Source organism: Heptranchias perlo, unplaced genomic scaffold (genome assembly GCF_035084215.1).
Source record: "Heptranchias perlo isolate sHepPer1 unplaced genomic scaffold, sHepPer1.hap1 HAP1_SCAFFOLD_56, whole genome shotgun sequence".
Classification (NCBI taxonomy): domain Eukaryota; kingdom Metazoa; phylum Chordata; class Chondrichthyes; order Hexanchiformes; family Hexanchidae; genus Heptranchias; species Heptranchias perlo.
Genome location: NW_027139581.1, coordinates 1,417,426 through 1,439,648, shown reverse-complemented (window position 1 = coordinate 1,439,648; position 22,223 = coordinate 1,417,426). Strand labels below are relative to the sequence as shown.

Sequence of the window (22,223 nt, the reverse complement as noted above, 5' to 3'; positions counted from 1 at the left end):
GTGATGAATTGGATGGGATATTTGAGACGGAGAGCAATGGAAGAAGTACATGATATGCTTATAAAACAGGTCGGCAAAGAACGAAGGCAGCTAAATACAACTTAATACATCCAATGGGGTTCGTTGTAACGTAAGTATCATTTGTTGCTGGGGAGATCTGTGTACCTTTAGGCTTTACTCACAATGAATGGAGGTTGAACTCGGCTTTCAGCTCTGCGGTCAGTTGTCAGGAAACAGCTCATTGATTTACTCCACAGAACCCGCAGATGCTTCTTGTAAATTACATTGTGAGTTTTCGCCATTTCCTGACAACAGTAAGACGGACTTCCCCCAAGGAATGTTTTACAGATATGGCTTGAGTATGGGTTTAAACAAAACGAGGTTTAACTACTCAGCAAAAGCACGTCTTTTACATGCGATAACATCTAAAGTCTAATTGTCTGCAAATCTCCCCTGTACAATATCATAAAATGTGAGAACCTTGAGATATTATTTAAATATTTTTCAATTCCGAGTACAGACCATTCTAGCCTTGATATTTTCCATAACCTACCATAATCCGGCAGTCGGCTGGGGAATATGTGTTACTTCCACAAAAATATACAGGCGGTTATTGATATGAGGAACAGAATAACCGATAAAATACAAGCATTTTATTAAATTATTCTTTCTTTACAGGACTCGGGAATACTGAAAGCTGTTCGTTTATAATCAAAGCGAACAACAGCAACGAACACTGAGACTGGGAAATATAGTTACACACAGATCTGGTCTGACTGTAATTCCAACACTGCATTCACGTTAAATTAAAAACATGAAATATATATACATATATATATCTATATCCAGGGAACGTACCATATATGATATCATATATTTAATATATACACATAAAAAGTATATATACATCATTGACTGTGTGTAATTAAATTGCACAGCGCGCAGAATCTGTCCTTAATTATTCAGTTCCGTAGATTTCAAATTGGAATCAAAAGTGAGCAGAGGCGCTGTAAATTTTGAAATTAATTTACATGTCCAGTTTCTGTGATAGAAATAGATATACGTGTGTGTGTGTGTGTGTATGCGTGTGAGTGAGAGACAAAGACAGATAGACAGAGACAGAGAGAGAGAGAGAGAAATAGAGAGAGAGAGAGAGAGGGAGAGATTTGGAAACAAGTTAACTGGTGCCCACTACACGAATTCTCCCCAGCGCTGGGAGTCACGTTCACTGGAACCAAAACAGCTGCATCTCTGATTAATCCAACAATTAATCAAAGATCAGACCTTTAGCTAGAACATGTGAAATAATAATCTCACTTTCCTTGTAAAAATTCAGAAATCTATCTAACATTAATAAAACAATATCTCCGTTTATTTTTTTTTGTTTCACACGTTTCAATAGTCTTTAATTTTGTCGTGTTCAGGACCTTTACAATGTGCAATACGGTAATTCTCATTAGAAAGCAAGGCGTTTGAGAATTTAATTCTGAGGGTGACAGTTTTGGAGAAACTGTGTAATCTCCTGCACAGACAGGTGGATTGCTTCACAATTTACAATCGTTCAATATGAGTGACTTTACCCCACTACCGATAGTAAAGTTAGTATCAGGGGCCCGAGTGATGGGGAGAGCTCACGTTAAGTAAAGAACTGCATGGAAACGATATCTGATACCTGAAAATAAAGGCACCAGTTTCCCAAAGTTTGTTAAACATCTGTAGAATTGGTACAATATTAATCACTTCCTCTCTCCTTTTGCATTCTATTCACTGACACCAACAGTACAGGGAATAAAAATGTGGGGAGAATCAGATTCCTTATACTATCTTTTAAACTAAATTTGTTTTGGATTAACTGTATTATCGAGATCGATAATTAGCCAATACAAAGCAAATGTAATTTTGAGCGGTGAGCACAGAAAATGGATTATTGGTGCTAATTTTTTGTTGATCGAAAATCAGATCGTTGAGCTGAGAAAGGAAAAGAGAGGAGGAGCCAAACTACTGCTGAAGGAGGCGGATGATTTCCAGCCCCGGGCTTCAGATCACGGAGCTCCAGGCAGTTTAAATAGTGGAGCGCTCGGCTTCAGGTCAGTAATCAGGAGGCTGTTCTGGGGAGCAGAGGGTTTGATCAAGAAAGCAAACGATGGCGCTTGGCTTCTACCTCTGTTTACTTCTGTCTTACTTTACCTGTGAGTACTCTTTCCCTTTTCAGCTCTGGGTGGGGGAAATTCCTCTGATTGTAATGTGAAGATTATCTTAGCGAAATTGCAAATACGTCAGGAAAGAACCGATTTATCAGTTCTCCAGCATGACAACAAAATTAAACCTTCAATAATTCGTTCTAGATATTGTATAAAAAATGAACGAGAAGAGGGATGATTAACCCAGCTCTCGCTTTTAAATATTCTGTTTTACTTTTATGACTATCTATAATTTTGCCTGTTTTAATTGACATCCGATCTTTCTCCCCCACTCTCAGATGTCCATTGCAACATCGTGCTGACTCAATCGGATTCCGTTACCGCAAAGCCCACGGAGACTCAGACACTGTCCTGTTCGGTGACTGGGTTCGATATCAACAGCTATTACATGGCTTGGGTTAAGCAAGTTCCAGGGAAAGGGCTGGAGTGGTTACTGAGCTATCTTAGCCCCGCACATACGAATTATTACGCACCCGGAGTTCAAGATCGATTCACCCCTTCCAAAGACAGCACGACCTTTTATCTGAAAATGACTAATTTGAAGACCGAAGACACCGCCATGTATTACTGTGCAAGAGACCCACGGGGAGGGAGACCGGGGCTGGACCTGTACAAAAACAGGAGGAGAAATCCAACCGTTCCCACTATAACCTGACGGTTAGTAATTAAATAAAGTACAATGTTAATAGTAGTACTTTCAAATAGAAGGTATTTCTTACCAAAGCATCTCGTTTAAGGACAGTTAACTGATATAAAATATGAACTGTTGTTGCAATAATGAGGAGAAGGGACTCTGCTGTATGTCCAGCACTTCTATGTGTGAGGAATGGAAATTTGAAGTTAATACTTGTTTCAATATATTCTACCACTGGTCGCTGATGTGCACAGATGTGTTCTCTTTCTCTCACCCTGAGTGAACTTCTAGTCAGGTTGCAGTCGCAATAAGGGTTTTTTGAAAGTGAATTTTGACAGACAGTGCTGAACAGAGAACGAGTGCAGTATTTGTGCTGGCGTGTGTCATTGTGATACTACAGTGGATCCACAGTGCTTCATATCGACATCTCGTCATACAGTAACACTGAGCGGGATCCTGCTGAAATCTGTGATCACAAAACCATCATGAACAGCAACATTAGTGTCATTCCATATATATCACTGTCAGAAATATCTCCAAGTTTATAAAACCAGATATAAAGGGTAAATTGAAGTGACGAATTTAAATTCCATGCAAAGACTGGTTGTGTGTCTTAACAGTGAAACGTGGCTTTTTATAAACATATAACAAGTTATACTGATACAAGCATCACATTAATGCATCCACTGGTGAATCTGAGTCGAGTTTTTTGGAAGCTGTTTGGAATTTAGATCTACATACCAAAGCTATATGTTGGCAGAAGTATTTGACACGGTGTGTATCATGGTGTATACCTGGGTGGCACAGCATTAATTGTCAATACAAAAACCCTTTCAACACTCATGGGGTGAAACTGGGGCAGTGCTCCGGCTGGAATACAACTGCGAATATATTAAAGTAATATTCATGTATTGCTATCTCGCACTGCAGTCCTGGCAAGGATTCGGCAGATCAACTATAACAATTCTTCACTAAATTGTTGGCGTTTCGAAACATGTTCATCAACTAATGTATGACATAGCAAATATCAAAGTAATTTATAAACAATCAAATGGAACCATTTGTTACCATATATAATGATTTTTAATATCACATAAATATATCGTAACTTTACCTTGCCTCTGGAATATCAAAACTTAAAATAATGTAGACTGTTTTCTATACCGTGTGCAGAGCCCCTTATTGTGTGACCCAGGTGAAGGAATGTAACACAGTGATTACTGGGGCTACTGGGGACAAGGGACCATGGTGACGGTGACTGCAGGTAAGAAACATGCACTAATTTAGTAGCAGTGTTTAATTTGTATGTTTAATCTTATATTTCGTTTGGTTTTAAGAGTTAATTATTTCCACGATCCTGTAAAGTTGGCACTGTTTCCTTAGATTTATTGGTGTGTAACTTTTGATTGTGCATCTGAGTTTTTATAGATCAAAGCAGCTGTTTTAGTCCTGCATTTCTCCTTGATTATTGTGGGATCTTGTTTATCTGCTAGTATGGGTTATTTGAAACTAGAAACCTGATGCTGAACTGTGTTTATTTTTGTTTCTGCAATGTTTAATTTGATAACATCTGGCTAATGCAGTTCTCGGTTATAATGTCGTCCCAAATGCTTTGGGCTCAGTCCGAGATCATGTACATCGGGCTACTTTCAGGATATACTGAAATTCTTTCTGAGTGTCGCGTACTCGCTCGGCCGTATGGAAAACTGCTTGAAAATCCACTCCTGACTCCATCATGTGAAAGACACTGTGAAAATCCGCAGTCTATATTGTTTCAGTGAGCTCAGAAAACTACAGAGATTCTAATTGTGGAGAGACAGCGCATAATATTATTAGAGGCTAGATGAATCATGGTATCATAGTTGGTTCAGAACAGGAGGAGGCCATTCGGCCCATCGTACTTGTGCCAGCTCTTTGAAAGAGATATCCAATCTTTCCTCAAAGCCCTGTTTTTTCCCTTCAAGTATTTATCCAATTCCCTTTTGAAAGTTACTTTTAAATCTGCTTCCACCGCCCTTAAAGTGCATTCTAGATCATTACAACTCGCTGCGTAATTTAAAACTAATCTCTGTGCCTTTATTTACATAAAACTAATGTATTAATCTATTAGTATAATATTCGATTCGATCATATTGAATATCGGTCACGAAAATTTTGTTAACATTTCCACAATGCACAAGGTTGCGGGCAGAAGCAGGTTTAAAATTAATATTGGATTTTATTATAATTTAATACAGCATCAACTAATATCAATATTAACTTACAATATAATCAATTAAACACAAACCGCCTTCCACAATTGTACCATACACAACACCGTCAGGAGAAAATGTCAGAGATGGCAGAAAAATCAATCTATTATGTTACAATTAATTTAACAAATCACCGCCTTTCTTACTCAGTTGTGATTGAGCTCCATAACGTCTCACTGCAGATTTTAATTAGTTGCTGTATCCTGGTTTCGTCTTGATGATTTTATATATTATATTTAATTAATGAACAATGTGGAGCCTGTGGCTGGATAGATTTCAATTTAAAATAGCTCTTGGTTTGTTAAGTACTTACTCTTCAATGGAGGCAGTTTTATTGTCAGTAAACTGGACAAAAATGTTGGCTCTTTTAGGTAGTGAGACAGGCTTTACTAAAGAAGTGTGGAAAATCATAGGCAGAACGAGATAAACTGGTATAGAAGCCAAACAGAATTTATAAAATGAATGGGGGTAATTTTGACTTTGGCGACAGTGCGAAACGGGTGCTGGGGAGTCGACAGCGCGTTTAACATCTCTCCCGGCTTTTATTTCCAATGACGTGAATCACCATTTTTACACCGTCCCACCAAGTCAAAATTAACAGCAATATATTTTAATCAAAGAACTTTCAGACTTCACAAGGTTGGAAATAGACAAGAAATAAACTAGGCAGAGTGGAGGAAATTATAAGGTTGGAGGCAGCGATGCGGATATTGCTGGAAATTAAGCAGAATTGTTAAAATGATCTTCGTTAAATTAATTACATTAGTTAATTAAATTTTAAAAACTACGGACCTGGTAAGGCTGGAAGGAAACTAGAAACAATTTTAAACTTCAAACAGAATTGTTTAAATAAAATGACGTTAATATCAACATTAATTTATTTTCCGCACTCTGGAGGTAAAATTCAACTTGTGCGGGGCATAAAACGGGCGGTAGCGGATGGGCTCTCCGAATTACACAACGCCTGGTTTTCCCTGAATTACGCTCCCGCCGAAGTTGGAAGTTCGAACCAAAGGCTCTTTTCTCCAATTGCTCCGTTATATTCAGGGTCTCTGATAATTAAACGAAGCGCTGTTCTGTTTTACACGGATCCTTGTGTAGTTTCAGTTCAACTTGAATTACACTGAATTCCACATTTCGAAGTTAAAGTGTGCAAGATATAGATTCCCGCCTGGGCGTTAAACAATCCCTGCTCTGTGCACAGAGAGGAAATTTGAGTGGAGAGGATTGCAGACCTGCTACAAAACTCTCCCGATTTTACTTCCATTAGTTTAAATAGGAGGAAGATCAGGTTGATTCTGAGGGACGTCTAGTTTTCCCGATCAGATTTCCCTCCCCCCTCCCCCCACCCCAGATTGTTGTTCAGCGCGACGCTGAGATTATCCTTAATACACAGCCAGCGAAGACAAAAATCTACCTTTAGTGTTTTATTGAACAGTTTCTCTGCAGTCGAGGCTATGGTACAGATCACTTAAGAAACGGAAGGGCGCTAGTTTAGCAAATAGAGGTGACGCAGCTCATCCGTGTTGGTGATTTGAGACCCGAGCCAGTCGGTCAACAAATAATACAGAGACCCCGGACTCAGATGTGTTGAGGGCGGCGGGAGATTAGGACAGGGAACAGTTCTGGTCCAAAGGTCCTACCCGCATTTACAAGGCGTTTCTTGGCTGACATTATTAATAGTTATTATTGTAGCTGTTATGAATAATATTATTATTACCACATTATTAGTATTACTTTTATTATTGTTGTTGATATTATTATTATTTTTGTATCTTGAAGTAACGGGACATTAGGAGTAAACAGAAATTACCGCGAAACTTGGCCCAATATTTGATTACAGCAAGAAAGCAAATGGGAGAAGTTGCTCGGTGCATCATGAGAGAGAAAGGTTCACATTAAGCGGTGACATTATTTCTCCACACACCGTTCTTTAGACCATGAGAGAGAAAGGTTCACATTAAGCGGTGACATTATTTCTCTACACACCGTTCTTTAGACCATGAGAGAGAAAGGGTTCACATTAAGCGGTGACATTATTTTTCTACACACCGTTCTTTAGACCATGAGAGAGAAAGGGTTCACAATAAGAGGTGACATTATTTCTCTATACACCGTTCTTTAGACCATGAGAGAGAAAGGGGTCACATTAAGAGGTGACATTATTTCTCGATACAACGTTCTTTCGACCATGAGAGAGAAAGGGTTCGCATTAAGAGGTGACATTATTTCTCTATACACCGTTCTTTAGACAATGAGAGCGAAAGGGTTCGCATTAAGAGGTGACATTATTTCTCTATACACCGTTCTTTAGACAATGAGAGAGAAAGGGGGTCACATTAAGAGGTGACATTATTTCTCTATGCACCGTTCTTTCGACCATGAGAGAGAAAGGTTCACATTAAGAGGTGGGATTTTTTTCTCCATACACCGTTCTTTAGACAATGAGAGAGAAAGGGGTCACATTAAGAGGTGACATTATTTCTCTATACACCGTTCTTTAGACAATGAGAGAGAAAGGGGTCACATTAAGAGGTGACATTATTTCTCCATACACCGTTCATGAGACCATGAGAGAGAAAGGGTTCACATTAAGAGGTGACATTATTTCTCCATACATCGTTCTTTAGACCATGAGAGAGAAAGGTTCACATTAAGAGGTGACATTATTTCTCTATACACCGTTCTTTCGACAATGAGAGAGAAAGGGTTCACATTAAGAGGTGACATTATTTCTCTATACACCGTTCTTTAGACCATGAGAGAGAAAGGATTCACATTAAGAGGTGACATTATTTCTCTATACACCGTTCTTCAGACCATGAGAGAGAAAGGGTTCACATTAAGAGGTGACATTATTTCTCTATACACCGTTCTTTAGACCATGAGAGAGAAAGGTTCACATTAAGAGGTGACATTATTTCTCTATACACCGTTCTTTAGACCATGAGAGAGAAAGGTTCACATTAAGAGGTGACATTATTTCTCTCCACCGTTCTTTAGACCATGAGAGAGAAAGGGTTCACATTAAGAGGTGACATTATTTCTCTATTAACCGTTCTTTAGACCATGAGAGAGAAATGCAAAATCAACGACAGCCAATAGGTAGCTCGTTTTCCCCCTGCCCGAGTTTCTTTTCCATTTAAGGCAATGCAAAACGGGTCACCGATTGGCTGTCGCCCGTTTTGCACCACAGACCATGATGAATTGATACCCTATGGGCGGTAGCTCACAACTGGCGGGATTGCAACAACGTCCCATTATACTTCAATGGGAGAGAATATCAGGCGGGGCGACAAACAGGCGGCCGATTCGATACCGCCCCCTTTGCCCCACTGCCCAAGGCGGATTTCTGCCCCTATATCACAGCCACACTGAACAAATTCCTCTTCATTTAAATAGAAAAGAAAGTTGGTTTTATTGCAAAATGGGCTGCAATTCGTTATCGTCGATTTTGCGCTGCTGCCAAAGAATGATTTAAATATCTCACTTCTCATCCTGTCCATGAGACCCACCTCCTGCTCCCTCGACCCTATTCCCACCAAACTGCTGACCACCAAACTTCCCTTCCTGCCCCAGTGTTAGCTAATATTGTTAACGATAAATGTTAGCTGATATTGTTACCGGTTCCATCTCCTCAGGTACTGTCCCCCTCCCCTTCTAATCCGCCCTCATCATCCCCCTACAAAAAAAAAACCCACACTTGACCCTTCTGTCCTTGCAAACTACCGCCCAATCTCCAACCTCCCTTTCCTCTCCAAGGCCCTTGAATGTGTTGTCGCCTCCCAAGTCTCTGTCCTCATCTTTCCCGCAACTCCTCCAATTTGAACCCCTCCAATCAGGTTTCTGCCCCTGCCACATTACTGAAATGACCCTTAGCAAAGTTACAAATATATTACACATATCCGCTCCATCACCAAGACCCCCTTCTTCTACCTCCATGACATCACCCGTCTCCACCCCTGCCTCAGCTCTTCTGCTGCTGAAACTCTCATCCATGCCTTTATTGCCTCTAGAATTGACTATTCCAATGCTCCTCTGCGCTCCCAACTTCCACCCTCCATAAACTTGGGCTGATCCAAAACTCTGCTGCCCCCGTATCCTCACTCGCACCAAGTTTCATTCACCCATCATCCCTGTGCTCGCTGACCTCCATTATCTGTCGGTCCGGGTACGCCTCGATTTTAAAGTTCTTCTCCTTGTTTACAAAGTCCGACAGGGCCTCACCGCTCCGTATCTCTGTCACCTCGTCCAGTCTTACAAACCCCCGAGGTCTCTGTTCTCCTCCATTCTGGCCTCCTGCGTGTCCCCGATTTTAATCGCTCCACCATTGGTGGCCGTGCCTTTAGCTGTCTTGGCCCTAAACTCTGTAATCACCTCCCTAAACCTATCCGCCTCTCTACCTCTCCCTCCCCTTCAAGATGCTCCTTAAAACCTACCTCTTTGACCAAGCTTTTGTTCACCTGTCCTAACATCTCCTCATGGGCCTCAGTGTCAAATTTTGTTTGATAATCGCTCCTATGAAGCGCCTTGGGACGTTTTACAACGTTAAAGGCGCGATAGAAATGCAAGATGTTGTTGGTGTACAATCGCATTTTAAAGAATTATATATTCGCACTTTAGGTTTGTTTGCATATCCGAACACTTAGTTTCATATCCCTGAGTATACAGTCCCACATTCTGCACACTTATTAAATTATATCTGCCACATGCCCGCCCATTCTCCTATCCTGCCTCTGTCTTCATGAAGACTTTTACATTCCTCCTCGCTGCTTGCCAAATCATGTACTTTTTTGTCGTTAGCAACTTTCGAGATTTTATTCCCTGTTGCCAAGTATAAACCATCGAATGTATGTAAACAGAAGTGCCCCGAATACTGACACCAGGAGGACTTCACTTTCCAGCCGTTCTCCAATCTGAAGGACACGTTAACCGTTTCTCTGTGTTTCCTGTCCATCAACCAACTTTCCATCCCTGCTGCTAACAGTTCCTCTAAACGTATACGCCCGATTTTTTATCTAGCCCCCTCTTGGCCTCGATGGATATTCAGACTTACATGCCGAGAAATTCGTCACAGGTGCTCCCGCTCCGCCTGCGAGACTTCGTGGGAAGTGGAGTGGAAACTCCGTTTACAGGGAGTAGCCTGAGGGAATTTCCAGACCTGTGATATTAATATTTTTGCCTGAACTTTATTTGAGAACAGGTAGGGGAGAGAATATGTCCTCGTTATTGGAGTGGCGACAAGGAGTTGGGCGAAGTCAATGATACAATTTCCTTGTACTGAGTCTGGATGAATGGAGCTTGATGGACCGAATGGACTTTCCTGTCTCCGGACTTTCGGATGCACCAGACTGGGGTTCGGTGAGCCCATTTCAAGTCAGGCCTCACAATCAGCAGAGGCTCACTTTTCATTGTTGTTTGTGATCCTCAAATGATGCAATTGGTGCAGATTCTGGCGGATATTCAAAACATGCAGGCGTTTCACGTAAATGTGATCGCGGAGTTTCACTTTTGTGTTCAATTTGTTCCTCTTTCACAGCTGAACCGTCTGCTCCGACACTCTTCGCCCTGCTATCGTCCTGTGGAGAACCCAATACTGAAGGTTTGGTGACGGTCGGGTGCTTGGCGATGAACTATTCTCCCGAAAAAGCCATCCTTTCCTGGACCAAAAATGACCAAAGCATCACCAGTGGATTCATGACCTACCCGTCAGTGTTCAACAAGAAGGGAACCTACACCCTGAGCAGCCAGTTAACGATCCCCGAGTCAGAGATGGAGAGCAGCAAAGTCTACTGCGTTGTTCGGCACAGCGGATCTGCCTGGGAGACAGTGAAGCTGCACTTTCGAGGTTAGTGTGAGCTCGATGGCGACCAAGATGTGAAAAGATAACAGAATTTTCCAATACAGAATTATTTAATTTTTAAATGGTGAAATCACCTTTTTTCCTTGAATTCCCACAATAGGATTGCCTGCGGTCCCTCCAACTGTTATCCTCACGCAAAGTTCACCTCAGGAAATCTTATCCAGCAAACATGTAACGGCCGTGTGTTTAATATCCGGATTCCGACCAAAACCCATCGAAGTGCAGTGGCTGAAGGGCGGATTGCCCGTGAAGTCCGGGTTCGTCACCTCTCCTCCATGTGAAGAGAACGGCAACTTCAGCGTCAGTAGTCGGCTGGAAATCACCTCCAGGGAATGGTTCAACGGTGCGGTATACACCTGCTCCGTCACTCACAAAGCCAGCAAAAGCATCCAGAGCAAAAATATCACCAGTTCTAATGGTAAGAGGAAAACCGGGAGCTGAGGCCAGATGCATCTAAGTGCCAAATTCTACCGAAATTTACAGTCAGTGTTCCGTGGGGTGGGGGTAAGGGTGTGTGTGGGGGGACTGATAATTTCTTTCACCAATTATTAGGAACATATCATTGATGTTATTGATCGTCTCTGAGTCAGAAGGTCCTGGGTTCAATCCCACTCCAGAGACTTGAGCACAAAATCGAGGCTGACACTTCCAGTCAGGACTAATGGAGCACTGCACTATGGGAGGGGCCATCTTGTTGAGACATTAAACCGAGGCCCCGATCTGCCCTCTCAGGTGGACCTGAAAGATCACACAGCAATATTTAGAAGGTGCCCTGGCCAATATTTATCCCTCAACCAACATCGCTAAAACAGATTACCTGGTCATTATTACATTGCTGTTGGTGGGAGCTTGCTGTGAGCAAATTGATAGCTGAGTTTCCAACATTTCAACAGTGACCACACGTCAAAAGTAGTTTTTTGTCTGCAAAGCGCTCTGGGACGTCCTGAGGTGATGAAAAGCGCTGGATAAATGCAAGTTCTTTCTTTCTTTACCGAGTATCTAGTTACTTGCTTCCTTCTCCTGGACGGCCTGACTCTCTCTGCCTCTGTTACAGTTCAGTGGGCACTGCAGACGTTCCAGAGCCTCGCCCCAGAAGGGATTCCTCTGCGGCCATGTCATCGGATCAGTCTGCGAACCTGGTCCCAGTTTAGTTCTCAGTGAGCCGACATCAGGCTGTGCGCAAGGAGAGCGTCAGAGCTGCGCTTCAACACAACTGTTCCAGGGAATGGGGGAATCACCAATGGTCACATTCCTGATTAGTGGCCCGGAAAATCAGGCGCACTGTATAATGGGAGGCTGAGTCCATATCGCCCAAAGTTAAAATGACTTCCCTTGTCTTTAATCAAATAAAGGCTGAACGTTCGCTTCACAATTCTCCAGAGAATAGATCGGTTCACATTTATTTTCCTCTCACAGATTGTCCTCCACCCGGTGAACCAGAAGTCACTATTCTGCCACCATCACAAGAACAGGTTTTACTGGAGGCGACGGTGACTTTGACCTGTGTCGTGTCTGATGCTCCGAATGGGGTCAACGTGTCCTGGACCAGAGAACAGCAGCCTTTAAAATCAGAGATTGCCGTCCAACCTGGCGAGGGCTCCGACAGCCTGATCAGCAAAGTAGACATCTCGACACAAGCGTGGCTGAGTGGGGATACGTTCTATTGCGTGGTGAGCCATCAGGATCTTCCAACACCTAAAAGAGCGTCCATACACAAGGAACGAGGTGAGCAGTGAGGTTGCAGCAACAAGTGCCACATTGTGAATCTTCTCAGTGCGTGTACATGACTTCTATTCATTAAATATATGCATAGTCTATCCCCATGGCATAGTTTAGTCCATCCACCACCTTAAACATTCATTCCCTCCACCACCGGCGCACTGTGGTTGCAGTGTGTACCATCTGCAGGATACACTGCAGCAACTCGTGCAGGCTTCTTTGGCAGCACCTTCCAAACCCGCGACCCCTACCAACAGGTGCATGGGAAAACCATCAGCTCCAAGTTCTCCTTAAAATCACAACTCATCCCGATTTGGGCATATATCGCCATTCCTTCATTGTCACATTCAAATTGCTTGGAACTCCCTCCTAACAGTACTGTGGGAGTACCTTCACCACACGGACTGCAGCGGGCCAAGTAGAAGGCTCACCATCACTTTCTCAAGGACAACTATGGATGGGCAATAAAAGCCGACCTTACGAGAGTCGCCCACATCCCGGGAATGAATAAACAATAAAGTTGGTAAATGGACAAAATGGAGAGGAAACTCTTTTATTCCGAACGAAAGGCTTTTCTCACTTCTCGGTCCCCTCTGCAGAGATTGGATTAGAGGAAACTCTTTTACCCCCACCACGGCAAGTAGCGAAATTGAACTCAATAATCCTTTAAATTCGCTGGCTGAGGGAGTCCAGAACAAGGGGCCATAACCTTAATATTAGAGCTCGGTCGTTCAGGGGTGATGCGAGGGAACATTTCTTCATACAAACGGCAGTGGGAATCTGGAACTCTCTCCCCAAAAAGCTGCTGAGGCTGGAGGTCAATTGGAAATTTCAAAACTGAGATTAATAGTTTGTTGCTTGATTGCGTGCAATCGGAGCAAATCCACTGCACCACGGGAGACTCGGCTGAACTGCGAGCGAAAGAAATGCAGTTGTTATAGGGGGTTCAATTGTTTACTAAAATTGTACAGGGCTTTGTTGAGACCTCACCTGGAGTATTGCGTGCAGTTTCGGTCTCCTTATCTGAGGAAGGATATACTTGCCTTAGATGCAGTGCAAAGAACGTTCACTAGATTGATTCCTGGGATGAGAGGGTTTTGCTATGAGGAGAGATTGAGTATAATGGCCTTATACTCTCTGGATTTTAGAAGAATGAGAGGTGATCTCATTGAAAAATATAAGATTCTGAGGGGGCTTGACAGGGTAGATGCTGAGAGGTCGTTTGCCCTGCTTGGAGAGTCTCGAACTAAGGGGCATAGTCTCAGGGTAAGGGGTCGGCCATTTAAGACTGAGGTGAGGAGGAATTTCTTCACTCAGAGGGTTGTGAATCTGTGGAATTCTCTACCCCAGAGGAATGTGGATGCTGAGTCGTTGAATATATTCAAGGCTGAGATAGATAGATTTTTGGACTCTGGGGGAATTATTGGTAAAAAAAAAAATCGGAAATTATTTGGGCTAAAGGCTGACAAATCCCCAGGGCCTGATAATCTACATCCCAGAGTACTAAAGGAAGTGACCCTGGAAATAGTGGATGCATTTGTGATCATCTTCCAAAAGTCTGTAGACTCTGGAACAGTTCCTACAGTTGGAGGGTGGCAAATGTAACCCCACTATTTAACACAGGAGGGAGAGATGAAACATGGAATTACAGGCCAGTTAGCCTAACATCAATAGTGGGGAAAATGTTATCGTCTATTTTGAAAGATGTGATAACAGAACACTTGGAAGTCATTAACGGGATTGGACAAAGTTAGTATGGGTTTATGAAAGGGAAATCATGCTTAACAAATCTATTAGAGTTTTTTGAGGATGTAACTGGTAGAATAGATAAGGGAAAACCAGTAGATGTGGTATATTTGGATTTTCAGAAGGCTTTTGATCGGGTCCCACACAAGAGGTTCGTGTGCAAAAATAAAGCACATGGGATTGGGGGGAATATATTGGCATGGATTGAGAATTCTTTGACAGACAGGATACAGAGAATAGGAATAAACGGGTCTTTTTCCGGGTGCCAGGCAGTGACCAGTGGGGTATCGCAGGGACCAGTGCTTGGACCCCAGGTATTCACAATATATATCAATGATTTGGATGAGGAAACTAAATGTAACATTTCCAAGTTTGCAGACGATACCAAGCTGGGGTGGAATGGGAGCTGTAAGGAGGATGCAAAGAGTGATTTAGACAAGTTGGGTGAGTGGGCAAGAATATGGCGGATGCAGTATAACGTGGATAAATGTGAGGTTATCAACTTTGCTTGTAAAAACAGAAAGGCAGATGATTATCTGAATGGTGATAGTTTGGGAAAAGGGGAGGTGCAACGAGACCTGGGTGTCCTTGTACACCAGTCGCTAAAAGCGAGCATTTGAGTACAGGAGCAGGGATATCTCACTATAGTTATACGGGGCCTTGGTGAGACCACATCTGGAGTATTGTGTGCAGTTTTGGTCTCCTTATCTGAGGAAGGATGTCCTTTCCATGGAGGGAGTGCAACGAAGGTTTACCAGACTGATTCCTGGGATGGCAGGATTGATGGCAGGATGAGGAGGGATTGGAACGACTTGGCCTATATTCACCAGAGTTTAGAAGAATGAGAGATGATCTCATCGAAACATATAAAATTCTAACAGGACTAGACAGACTAGATGCAGGGAGGATGTTCCCGATTGCTGGGGAGTCCAGAACCAGGGGTCACAGACTCAGGATACGGGGTATACCATTTCTCACCGGGGTGAGGAGACATTTTTTCAATCAGAGGTTGGTGAACCTGTGGAATTCTCTACCACAGAAGGCAGTAGAGGCCAAGTCATCAGGTGTATTCAAGAAGGAGATCGATATATGTGTTAATGTTAAAGGGATCAAGGGATATGGGGATAAAGCGGGAACAGGGCACTGAGTTAGACGATCGGCTATTATCATTTTAATGACAGAGCAGGCCCGAAGGGCCGAATGGCCTACTCTTGCTCCTATTTTCTATGTTTCTATGAATCAAGGGATATGGGGATCGGGCTGGAAAGTGGAGTTGAGGTTGAAGATCAGCCATGATCTTATTGAATGTTGGAGCTGGTTCGGGAGGCCGTATGGCCTACTCCTGCTCGTATTTCTTATGTTCTTATGTTCTTGTGTTCAGGCAGATAGACCGGAGTTTCTGCAAGGGCCCACATGAGTCCTGTATGTGTGTTGTCTCCCTGGTGCCAGGGTAAAGGACAACATTGAGAGATGCGAAACCTTTTGAGGAGGGAAGGGGAACAGCCAGAAATCATGGTCCATGTTGGAACCGATGACATAGGAAGGAAAAGGTCCTGCAGTCAGAGTTTCAGGAGCTAGGGAGGAAGTTAAAAAGCAGCACCTCAAAGGTAGTAAAATCTGGATTACTCCCAGAGCCAAGCGCTAGTGAGTATAGGACTGGCCGAATAAGATTTGCTAATGTGTGGCTGGAGAAATGGTGCAGGAGTGTGGGTTTCAGATACCTGGGACATTGGGAGCAGTTGTGAGGCAGGAGGGATCCGATCAAGATGGACGGGTTGCACCTCAACAGAGCTGGGAAGTTAACTGCTGCTATGGGCGAGGGTTTAAACAAATTTGACAATAGGGTGGGCACCAGGATGAAACATTATAGAGAAGAAGCAAGGTGCACAGAGGACTGGGAGGGACAAATAGCACTTGAGCAAAGAGTACTTCAGAAATAGGAGGGATCAGACAGGGGGGGGGGGGGGAATTAGGCAGTCTAAGATGAGCTTGGAGTGCATGTGTGTAAATGCACGTAGCGTGGTAAATAAGGTTGGTGAGCTGCAGGCTCAAGTCGCCACATGGGACTGTGATATAGAGGCAATGGCAGAGACATGGCTCAAAGGTTGGGGGGAATGGGTACTTTATATTCCTGTCTACACTGTATTCAGGAAAGATAGTGAAGGAAAGAAAGGAGGTGTGGCAGTATTAATCAATTAAACTATTATAGCACTGGAAAGTGATGATGAAGGTGAGGGGGTGTCAAAGACAAAATCCATTTGGTTAAAATTAAAGAACAATGGAGGAGCTATTACACTACTGGGTGTGTACGATAGGCCACCAGATAATGGGAAGGAGATACAGGAACAAATTTGCAGGCAAATTACGGAAAGATGCAAGAACGATAGATTAGTGATAATGGGGGGCCTTCCATTATCCCAATATAGGCTGGGACAGCAACAATGTATCGGGCAAAGAGGGGAAGGAATTCCTGAAATGTGCACAAGAGAACTTTGTTGAACAATGTGTTTCCAGCCCAGCGGGGAAGGAAGCAATGCTGGATCTAGTTCTGGGAATGAAGTGGGGCAAGTGAAGCATGATTCAGTGGGGGAGCATTTGGGGAACAGTGATCATAATATCATGAGATTGAGAAAAGTCGTTGAAAAGGACAAGGAACAATCTAATGTGAAAAAAATTAACTGGAGGAGGACTAATTTCAGTGAGTTAAAAAGGGATCTGAGTCCTGGTGGATAGGAATCAAAGATTGGTTTGCAAAATAGTAATTGAACAATGGGAGGCCTTCAAGGAGGAAATGGTTCACATCCCGTCCCACGAGGGGGAAAGGAAGGGCATCCAAAACTCGAGCTCATTTGATGACTAAAGGTATAGAGATTACAATGAAACAGAAAAAGGAGGCTTATGACAAATGTAAGGCACAGAATACAGTTTAGGACTAAGTTGAATACAGAAAGTACAGAGGAGATTTAAAAAGGAAATAAGAGCGGCAAAGAGAATATGAGAATAGATTAGCGGCCAGCACAAAAGGGAAACCAAAAGTCTTTTATGAAGATGTAAATTGTAAAAGGGCAGTGAAAGGAAGGGTGGGACCGATTGGGGACAAAAAAAGAGATCTTCTTGTGGAGGAAGAGGGCAGGGCTGAGGTACTAAATGAATACACCGCATTGGCCTTCACTAGAGAAAAGGATGCTGCCACTGTAACAGTAAAAGAGGGGTCAGTAGCGATATGGGATTGGATAAAAATAGATAGACGAGGTACTTAAAAGATTAGCAGTACTCAAAGTAGAAAAGTCACCCGTTCCAGATGGGATGCAGCCTCGGTTACTGAGGGAAGTAAGGGTGGAAATTACGGAGGCTCTCACCACAATTTCCAATCCCCCTTAGATATGGGGATGGCACCAGAGGATTGGAGGATTGCAAATGTTACAGAATTGTTCAAAAAGGTAAACCCGGCAGTTACAGACCAGTCAGCCGAATGTCGGTGGTTGGGAAACTTTCAGAGAGAATAATCCGGGACAAAATCAATTGTCACTTGGAAAATTGTCGGCTCGTAAATGAAAGTCAGCACGGATTTGTTAAAGGAAAATCGTGTTTGATAACTTGATTGAGCTCTTTGATGAAGCAACGGGAAGGGTTAATGAGTGTAATGTGGTTGATGTTGTGTATATGGACTTTCAAAAGGCACTTGATAAGTACCACATAATAGACTTGTAAGCGAAATTAAAGCCCCCGGGGATTAAAGGTACAGCGGCAACGTGGATAGAAAATTGGCTAATCATAGAATGTTTCCAGCTCAGATGGAAGCCATTCGGCCCATCGTGCCCCTGCCGGCTCATTATAAGAGCAATCCAGTTAGTCACATTTCCCCACGCTTGCCCAGTATCAGTGCAATTTTTTCCCTTGAATATTTGTCCAATTCCTTTTTAAAAGCCACGATTGAATCTGCTTCCACCACCCTTGCACTCCGATCCCAAAACTGGTCCCACTGCCCCAAGACTCTGAAGCCATCCATCCTGCGCCATGTCTGCAGCCACGAATTAACCTGCCTTATCTTCCAATTTCTGCACTCACCAGCGGGTGGCACTGGGAGTAATCCAGAGATTACTACCTTTGAGGTCGTGCTTTTCAACTTCCTCCCTCGCTCCTGAAACACTGACCGCAGGAACTCATCCCCTTTTCTTTCCTTTGTCGCTAAGGGACAGAAAGCAAAGAGTAGTGTTGAACGATAGTTTCTCAGACTGGAGGGAAGTATAGAGTGGTGTTCTCCAGGAATCAGCATGACATGGACTTGGGTATACTGGGTACAATTACAAAGTTTGCTGATGACACGAAACTCGGAAATGTAAATAATGTGAAGGATAGTAACTAACTTTAGGAGGACATAGACAAACTGGTGAAATGTGCAGAGACATGGCAGATGTAATTTAACGCAGAGAAGTATGAAGTGATGCATTCTTTGGGAGGAAGAATGAAGAGACACTATATAAACTAAATGGTAGAATTTTAAAGGGAGTGCAGGAACAGAGAGACCTGGCAGTGTACGTACAGAAATCTTTGAAGGTGGAAGGAGAAGTTGAGAATGCTGTTAATAAACCATATGTGATCCTCGGCTTTTGTAATAGAGGCACAGAGCACAGAAGCAAATAAGTTACGCTAAATCTTTATAAATCATTGGTTAGGTTTCAGCTGGAGTATTGTGTTCAATTCTGGGCACCACACTTTAGAAAGGATGTCAAGGCCTTAGAGAGGGTGCAGACGAGATTTACTAGAATGGCACCAGGGATGAGAGGCTTCAGTTATTTGGAGACTGGAGAAGCTGGAATTGTTCTCCTTAGAACAGAGAATGTTAAGGGGAGATGTTATGGAGGTGTTCAAAATCATGAAGGGTTTTGATCAGGTAAATAAGGAGAAACTGTTTCCAGTGGCAGAAGATTTGGTAACCAGAGGACAAAGATTTAAAGTGGTTGGCAAATGAGCGAGAGGCGACATGAGGAAGCATTTTTTACGCAGCGAGATGTAATGATCTGAATGTTCTGCCTGAAAGGGTGGTGGAAGCAGATTCAATAGTAACTTTCAAAACGGAATTGGTTAATACTTGAAGGGAAAGAATTGGACAGCTATCGGGAAAGAGCAGGGTAATGGGAATAATTGGATAGCACTTTCAAAGAGCCGGAATAGGTACGTTGGGCCGAATGGCCTCCTTCTGTGCTGTACCATATTATGATACTGTAATAAAGGGTATTGAGAGATATGGAACCAAGCGGGTAAATGCAGTTGAGACACAGATCAGCCATGTTATAATTGAATGACGGAACAGGCTCGAGGGCCTGAATGGCCTCCTTCTGTTCCTATGTTCCTGAACTGACCGTTAAAAATCCGAACTCTTTTCCATTGTCCTTTTACTGTCCATATCCGAAGGGAGGCTATCACCCCTATGCGATCTTCGCCACATGTGGCTTTGCTCCGGGACGATGGAGTTGTCCTCTCAAATTATCGACAAGCCACTCAGTTACATTTCTCAAACGATGGCCTTCTCAAGGCACATAGAGGAGAGGAGAGATGTCACCTTAAGTGACTCGTGCACAAAGCAACAAACAGAGTTTTTAAAATTAGGCAAGGGGACGATATCTCGGAGTGCAAAGTGAATCTTCACAACCTAAAGCTGCGCTTTATTCCCTCTATGATCGCCTCTCACTTATTAATATCCAAACATTTTTTTCTGCAGATCCAAATCCACAGGAACCGTCTGTGTTTGTCCTCCTCCCGTTAGCAGAAGAAATCTCCGCTCAGCGGTCTATGACCCTCACCTGCTTAGTGAGAGGTTTCTCTCCCAGAGAGATCTTTGTCAAGTGGACCGTTAATAACAAGACGCTGAATTCCAGCGGCTACAAGAACACTGAGGTGATGGCGGAGAACGACAGTAGCTCCTTCTTCATGTACAGCATGTTATCCATTAAGACGGAGGATTGGACCAGCGGTGCTTCTTACTCCTGTGTGGTCGGACATGAAGCCATTCCCTTGAAGATAATGAGCAGAACGGTTAATAAATCGAGCGGTAAACCGAGTTTTGTGAACATTTCCCTTGTACTGATGGACACCGTGAATTCTTGTCAATGAGATTATCTCATTTCCATTCCTTAATTAAAAGCAAATAAAGACCCTTTTTCTGTTAACGAGTCAAATGTATGGGAATTGAATTATTTTTGTTAGTCGGGAGCAGGATATGTTCCCTTTGGAGACCCAATGCGCCAACATTCCGTTGGAACGCAAGAACAGGAGGAGGCCATTCAGCCCTTCGAGCCTGTTCCGCCATTCATTGAGATCATGGCTGATCTGTATCCTAACTCCATCCACCCGCCTTGGCTCCAGATCCCTTAATACCCTTGGTTAGCAAAAATAAATCAGCTTTAAAATTATTAATTGAGCATCGACTGCTTTTTGTGGGAGAGAGTTCCACACTTCTCCCACCCGGTGTGTGAAGAAATGTTTCCTAACGTCTCTCCCGAATGGCCTGGCTCTGATTTTAAGGTTATGTCCCCTTGTCCTAGACTCCCCCGCCAGCGGGAAAAGTTTCTCTCTATCTACCCCATCAATTCCTTTCAAAATCTTAAAAATCTCATTCAAATCACCCCTAAACCTTCTATATTCCGCCCTTCCAGCTTATTCACAGCACAAGCTAAATGCAGACTAAAGGTGCTTCCACTACCAGACCCCTTAACCCGAACATAAGAAAACCGCTTCCAAACACAATACAATGGCTGTTTCCAATTCCTACAAAAACAATACATTGCGGCTTCTCTTCGTCATTACACCGATTTCTTCCGATTGAAGCCAGTTTTGAGCTGTTAGATGATGCCCGTTGGGAACTAGTGTGAGGCCACTCCAACTAATTTAACAGAAGACCATTAAAACAACATGCAGAAAATCATTTCTATCCAATAAAATGTTGCATTTCTATCTTCACTGCATTGAATGTAGACAGTAGTGACGGAAGGGCATTGGTCGGCACAGACCATCTCTCCTGTCCTCATGAAAGAGAGACAGACACTGCCCTTCTGTTGTACACGAACCCCCGGGACCAGCGGGCAGTCAGTTTCTAAATAACAGAACCACATGGTCTGCAAATATAAACGTTGCTTTACATCAAATAAATCAACGTATTAAATAAATATTTATGAATAAAAATATCTATTCAGGGGGATTGAGAAAACATTGCCTGACTAAACTTGAGATGAGAGGTGTGGCGTCAATAATCTAAACTACATTGACCTCGTCTTTGAGGTGATAACGATTGCACCCACACTTTGTCCCTGAAACAGAGCACATTAGAAACCGCTGGAGATCAATATTCCAGAGCAGGTGGTCGTTCATTGTCACAGGCCGTGCCCAGAGCTGTCAGAATTTCTGACAGCCGGGAAAAGCCACGTTCATATCCTGAAGTGGGAAAATTAACTAATCTCACTCAACTGATCGTTAAAAATATACTAAATGGACTGATTTTCTAAAACCCAGTTCTTGGTATTCTGAGAAACTTTGATACCATAACATCTTCCTGCTCCCTATTCCGGTCGTATACATGCACTGAAGCAATGATCTCAGTTGGAAACTGATACAGATAGATAATGTTCAAAGTATTTCCATCACAAATAAACGACCAAGATTGGAACTAACATTCGATCTCTTACCCTGCACCATGCCAGCCGTCAAATAGGAGATATCGAAACCTATCGATAAAATAATCGACATAAATCACTGAACCTCCCTCGATATCTCACCATAATATCCCCGAATGAAAGGTCTACGAAATCGAT

At 43.0% G+C, this 22,223-nt stretch overlaps 1 gene segment (V, D, J or C); it reads left to right on the top strand.

Annotated features, from left to right (window-relative positions):
• The first annotated feature begins 2,080 nt into the window (after positions 1-2,080).
• LOC137315708 (Ig heavy chain C region-like) lies at positions 2,081-20,588 on the top strand. The segment is given in 7 exon segments: positions 2,081-2,189; positions 2,480-2,801; positions 4,050-4,099; positions 10,627-10,935; positions 11,051-11,368; positions 12,367-12,675; positions 20,138-20,588. Coding segments are annotated over 7 exon segments (1,746 nt in total).
• The last annotated feature ends 1,635 nt before the right edge of the window (positions 20,589-22,223 follow it).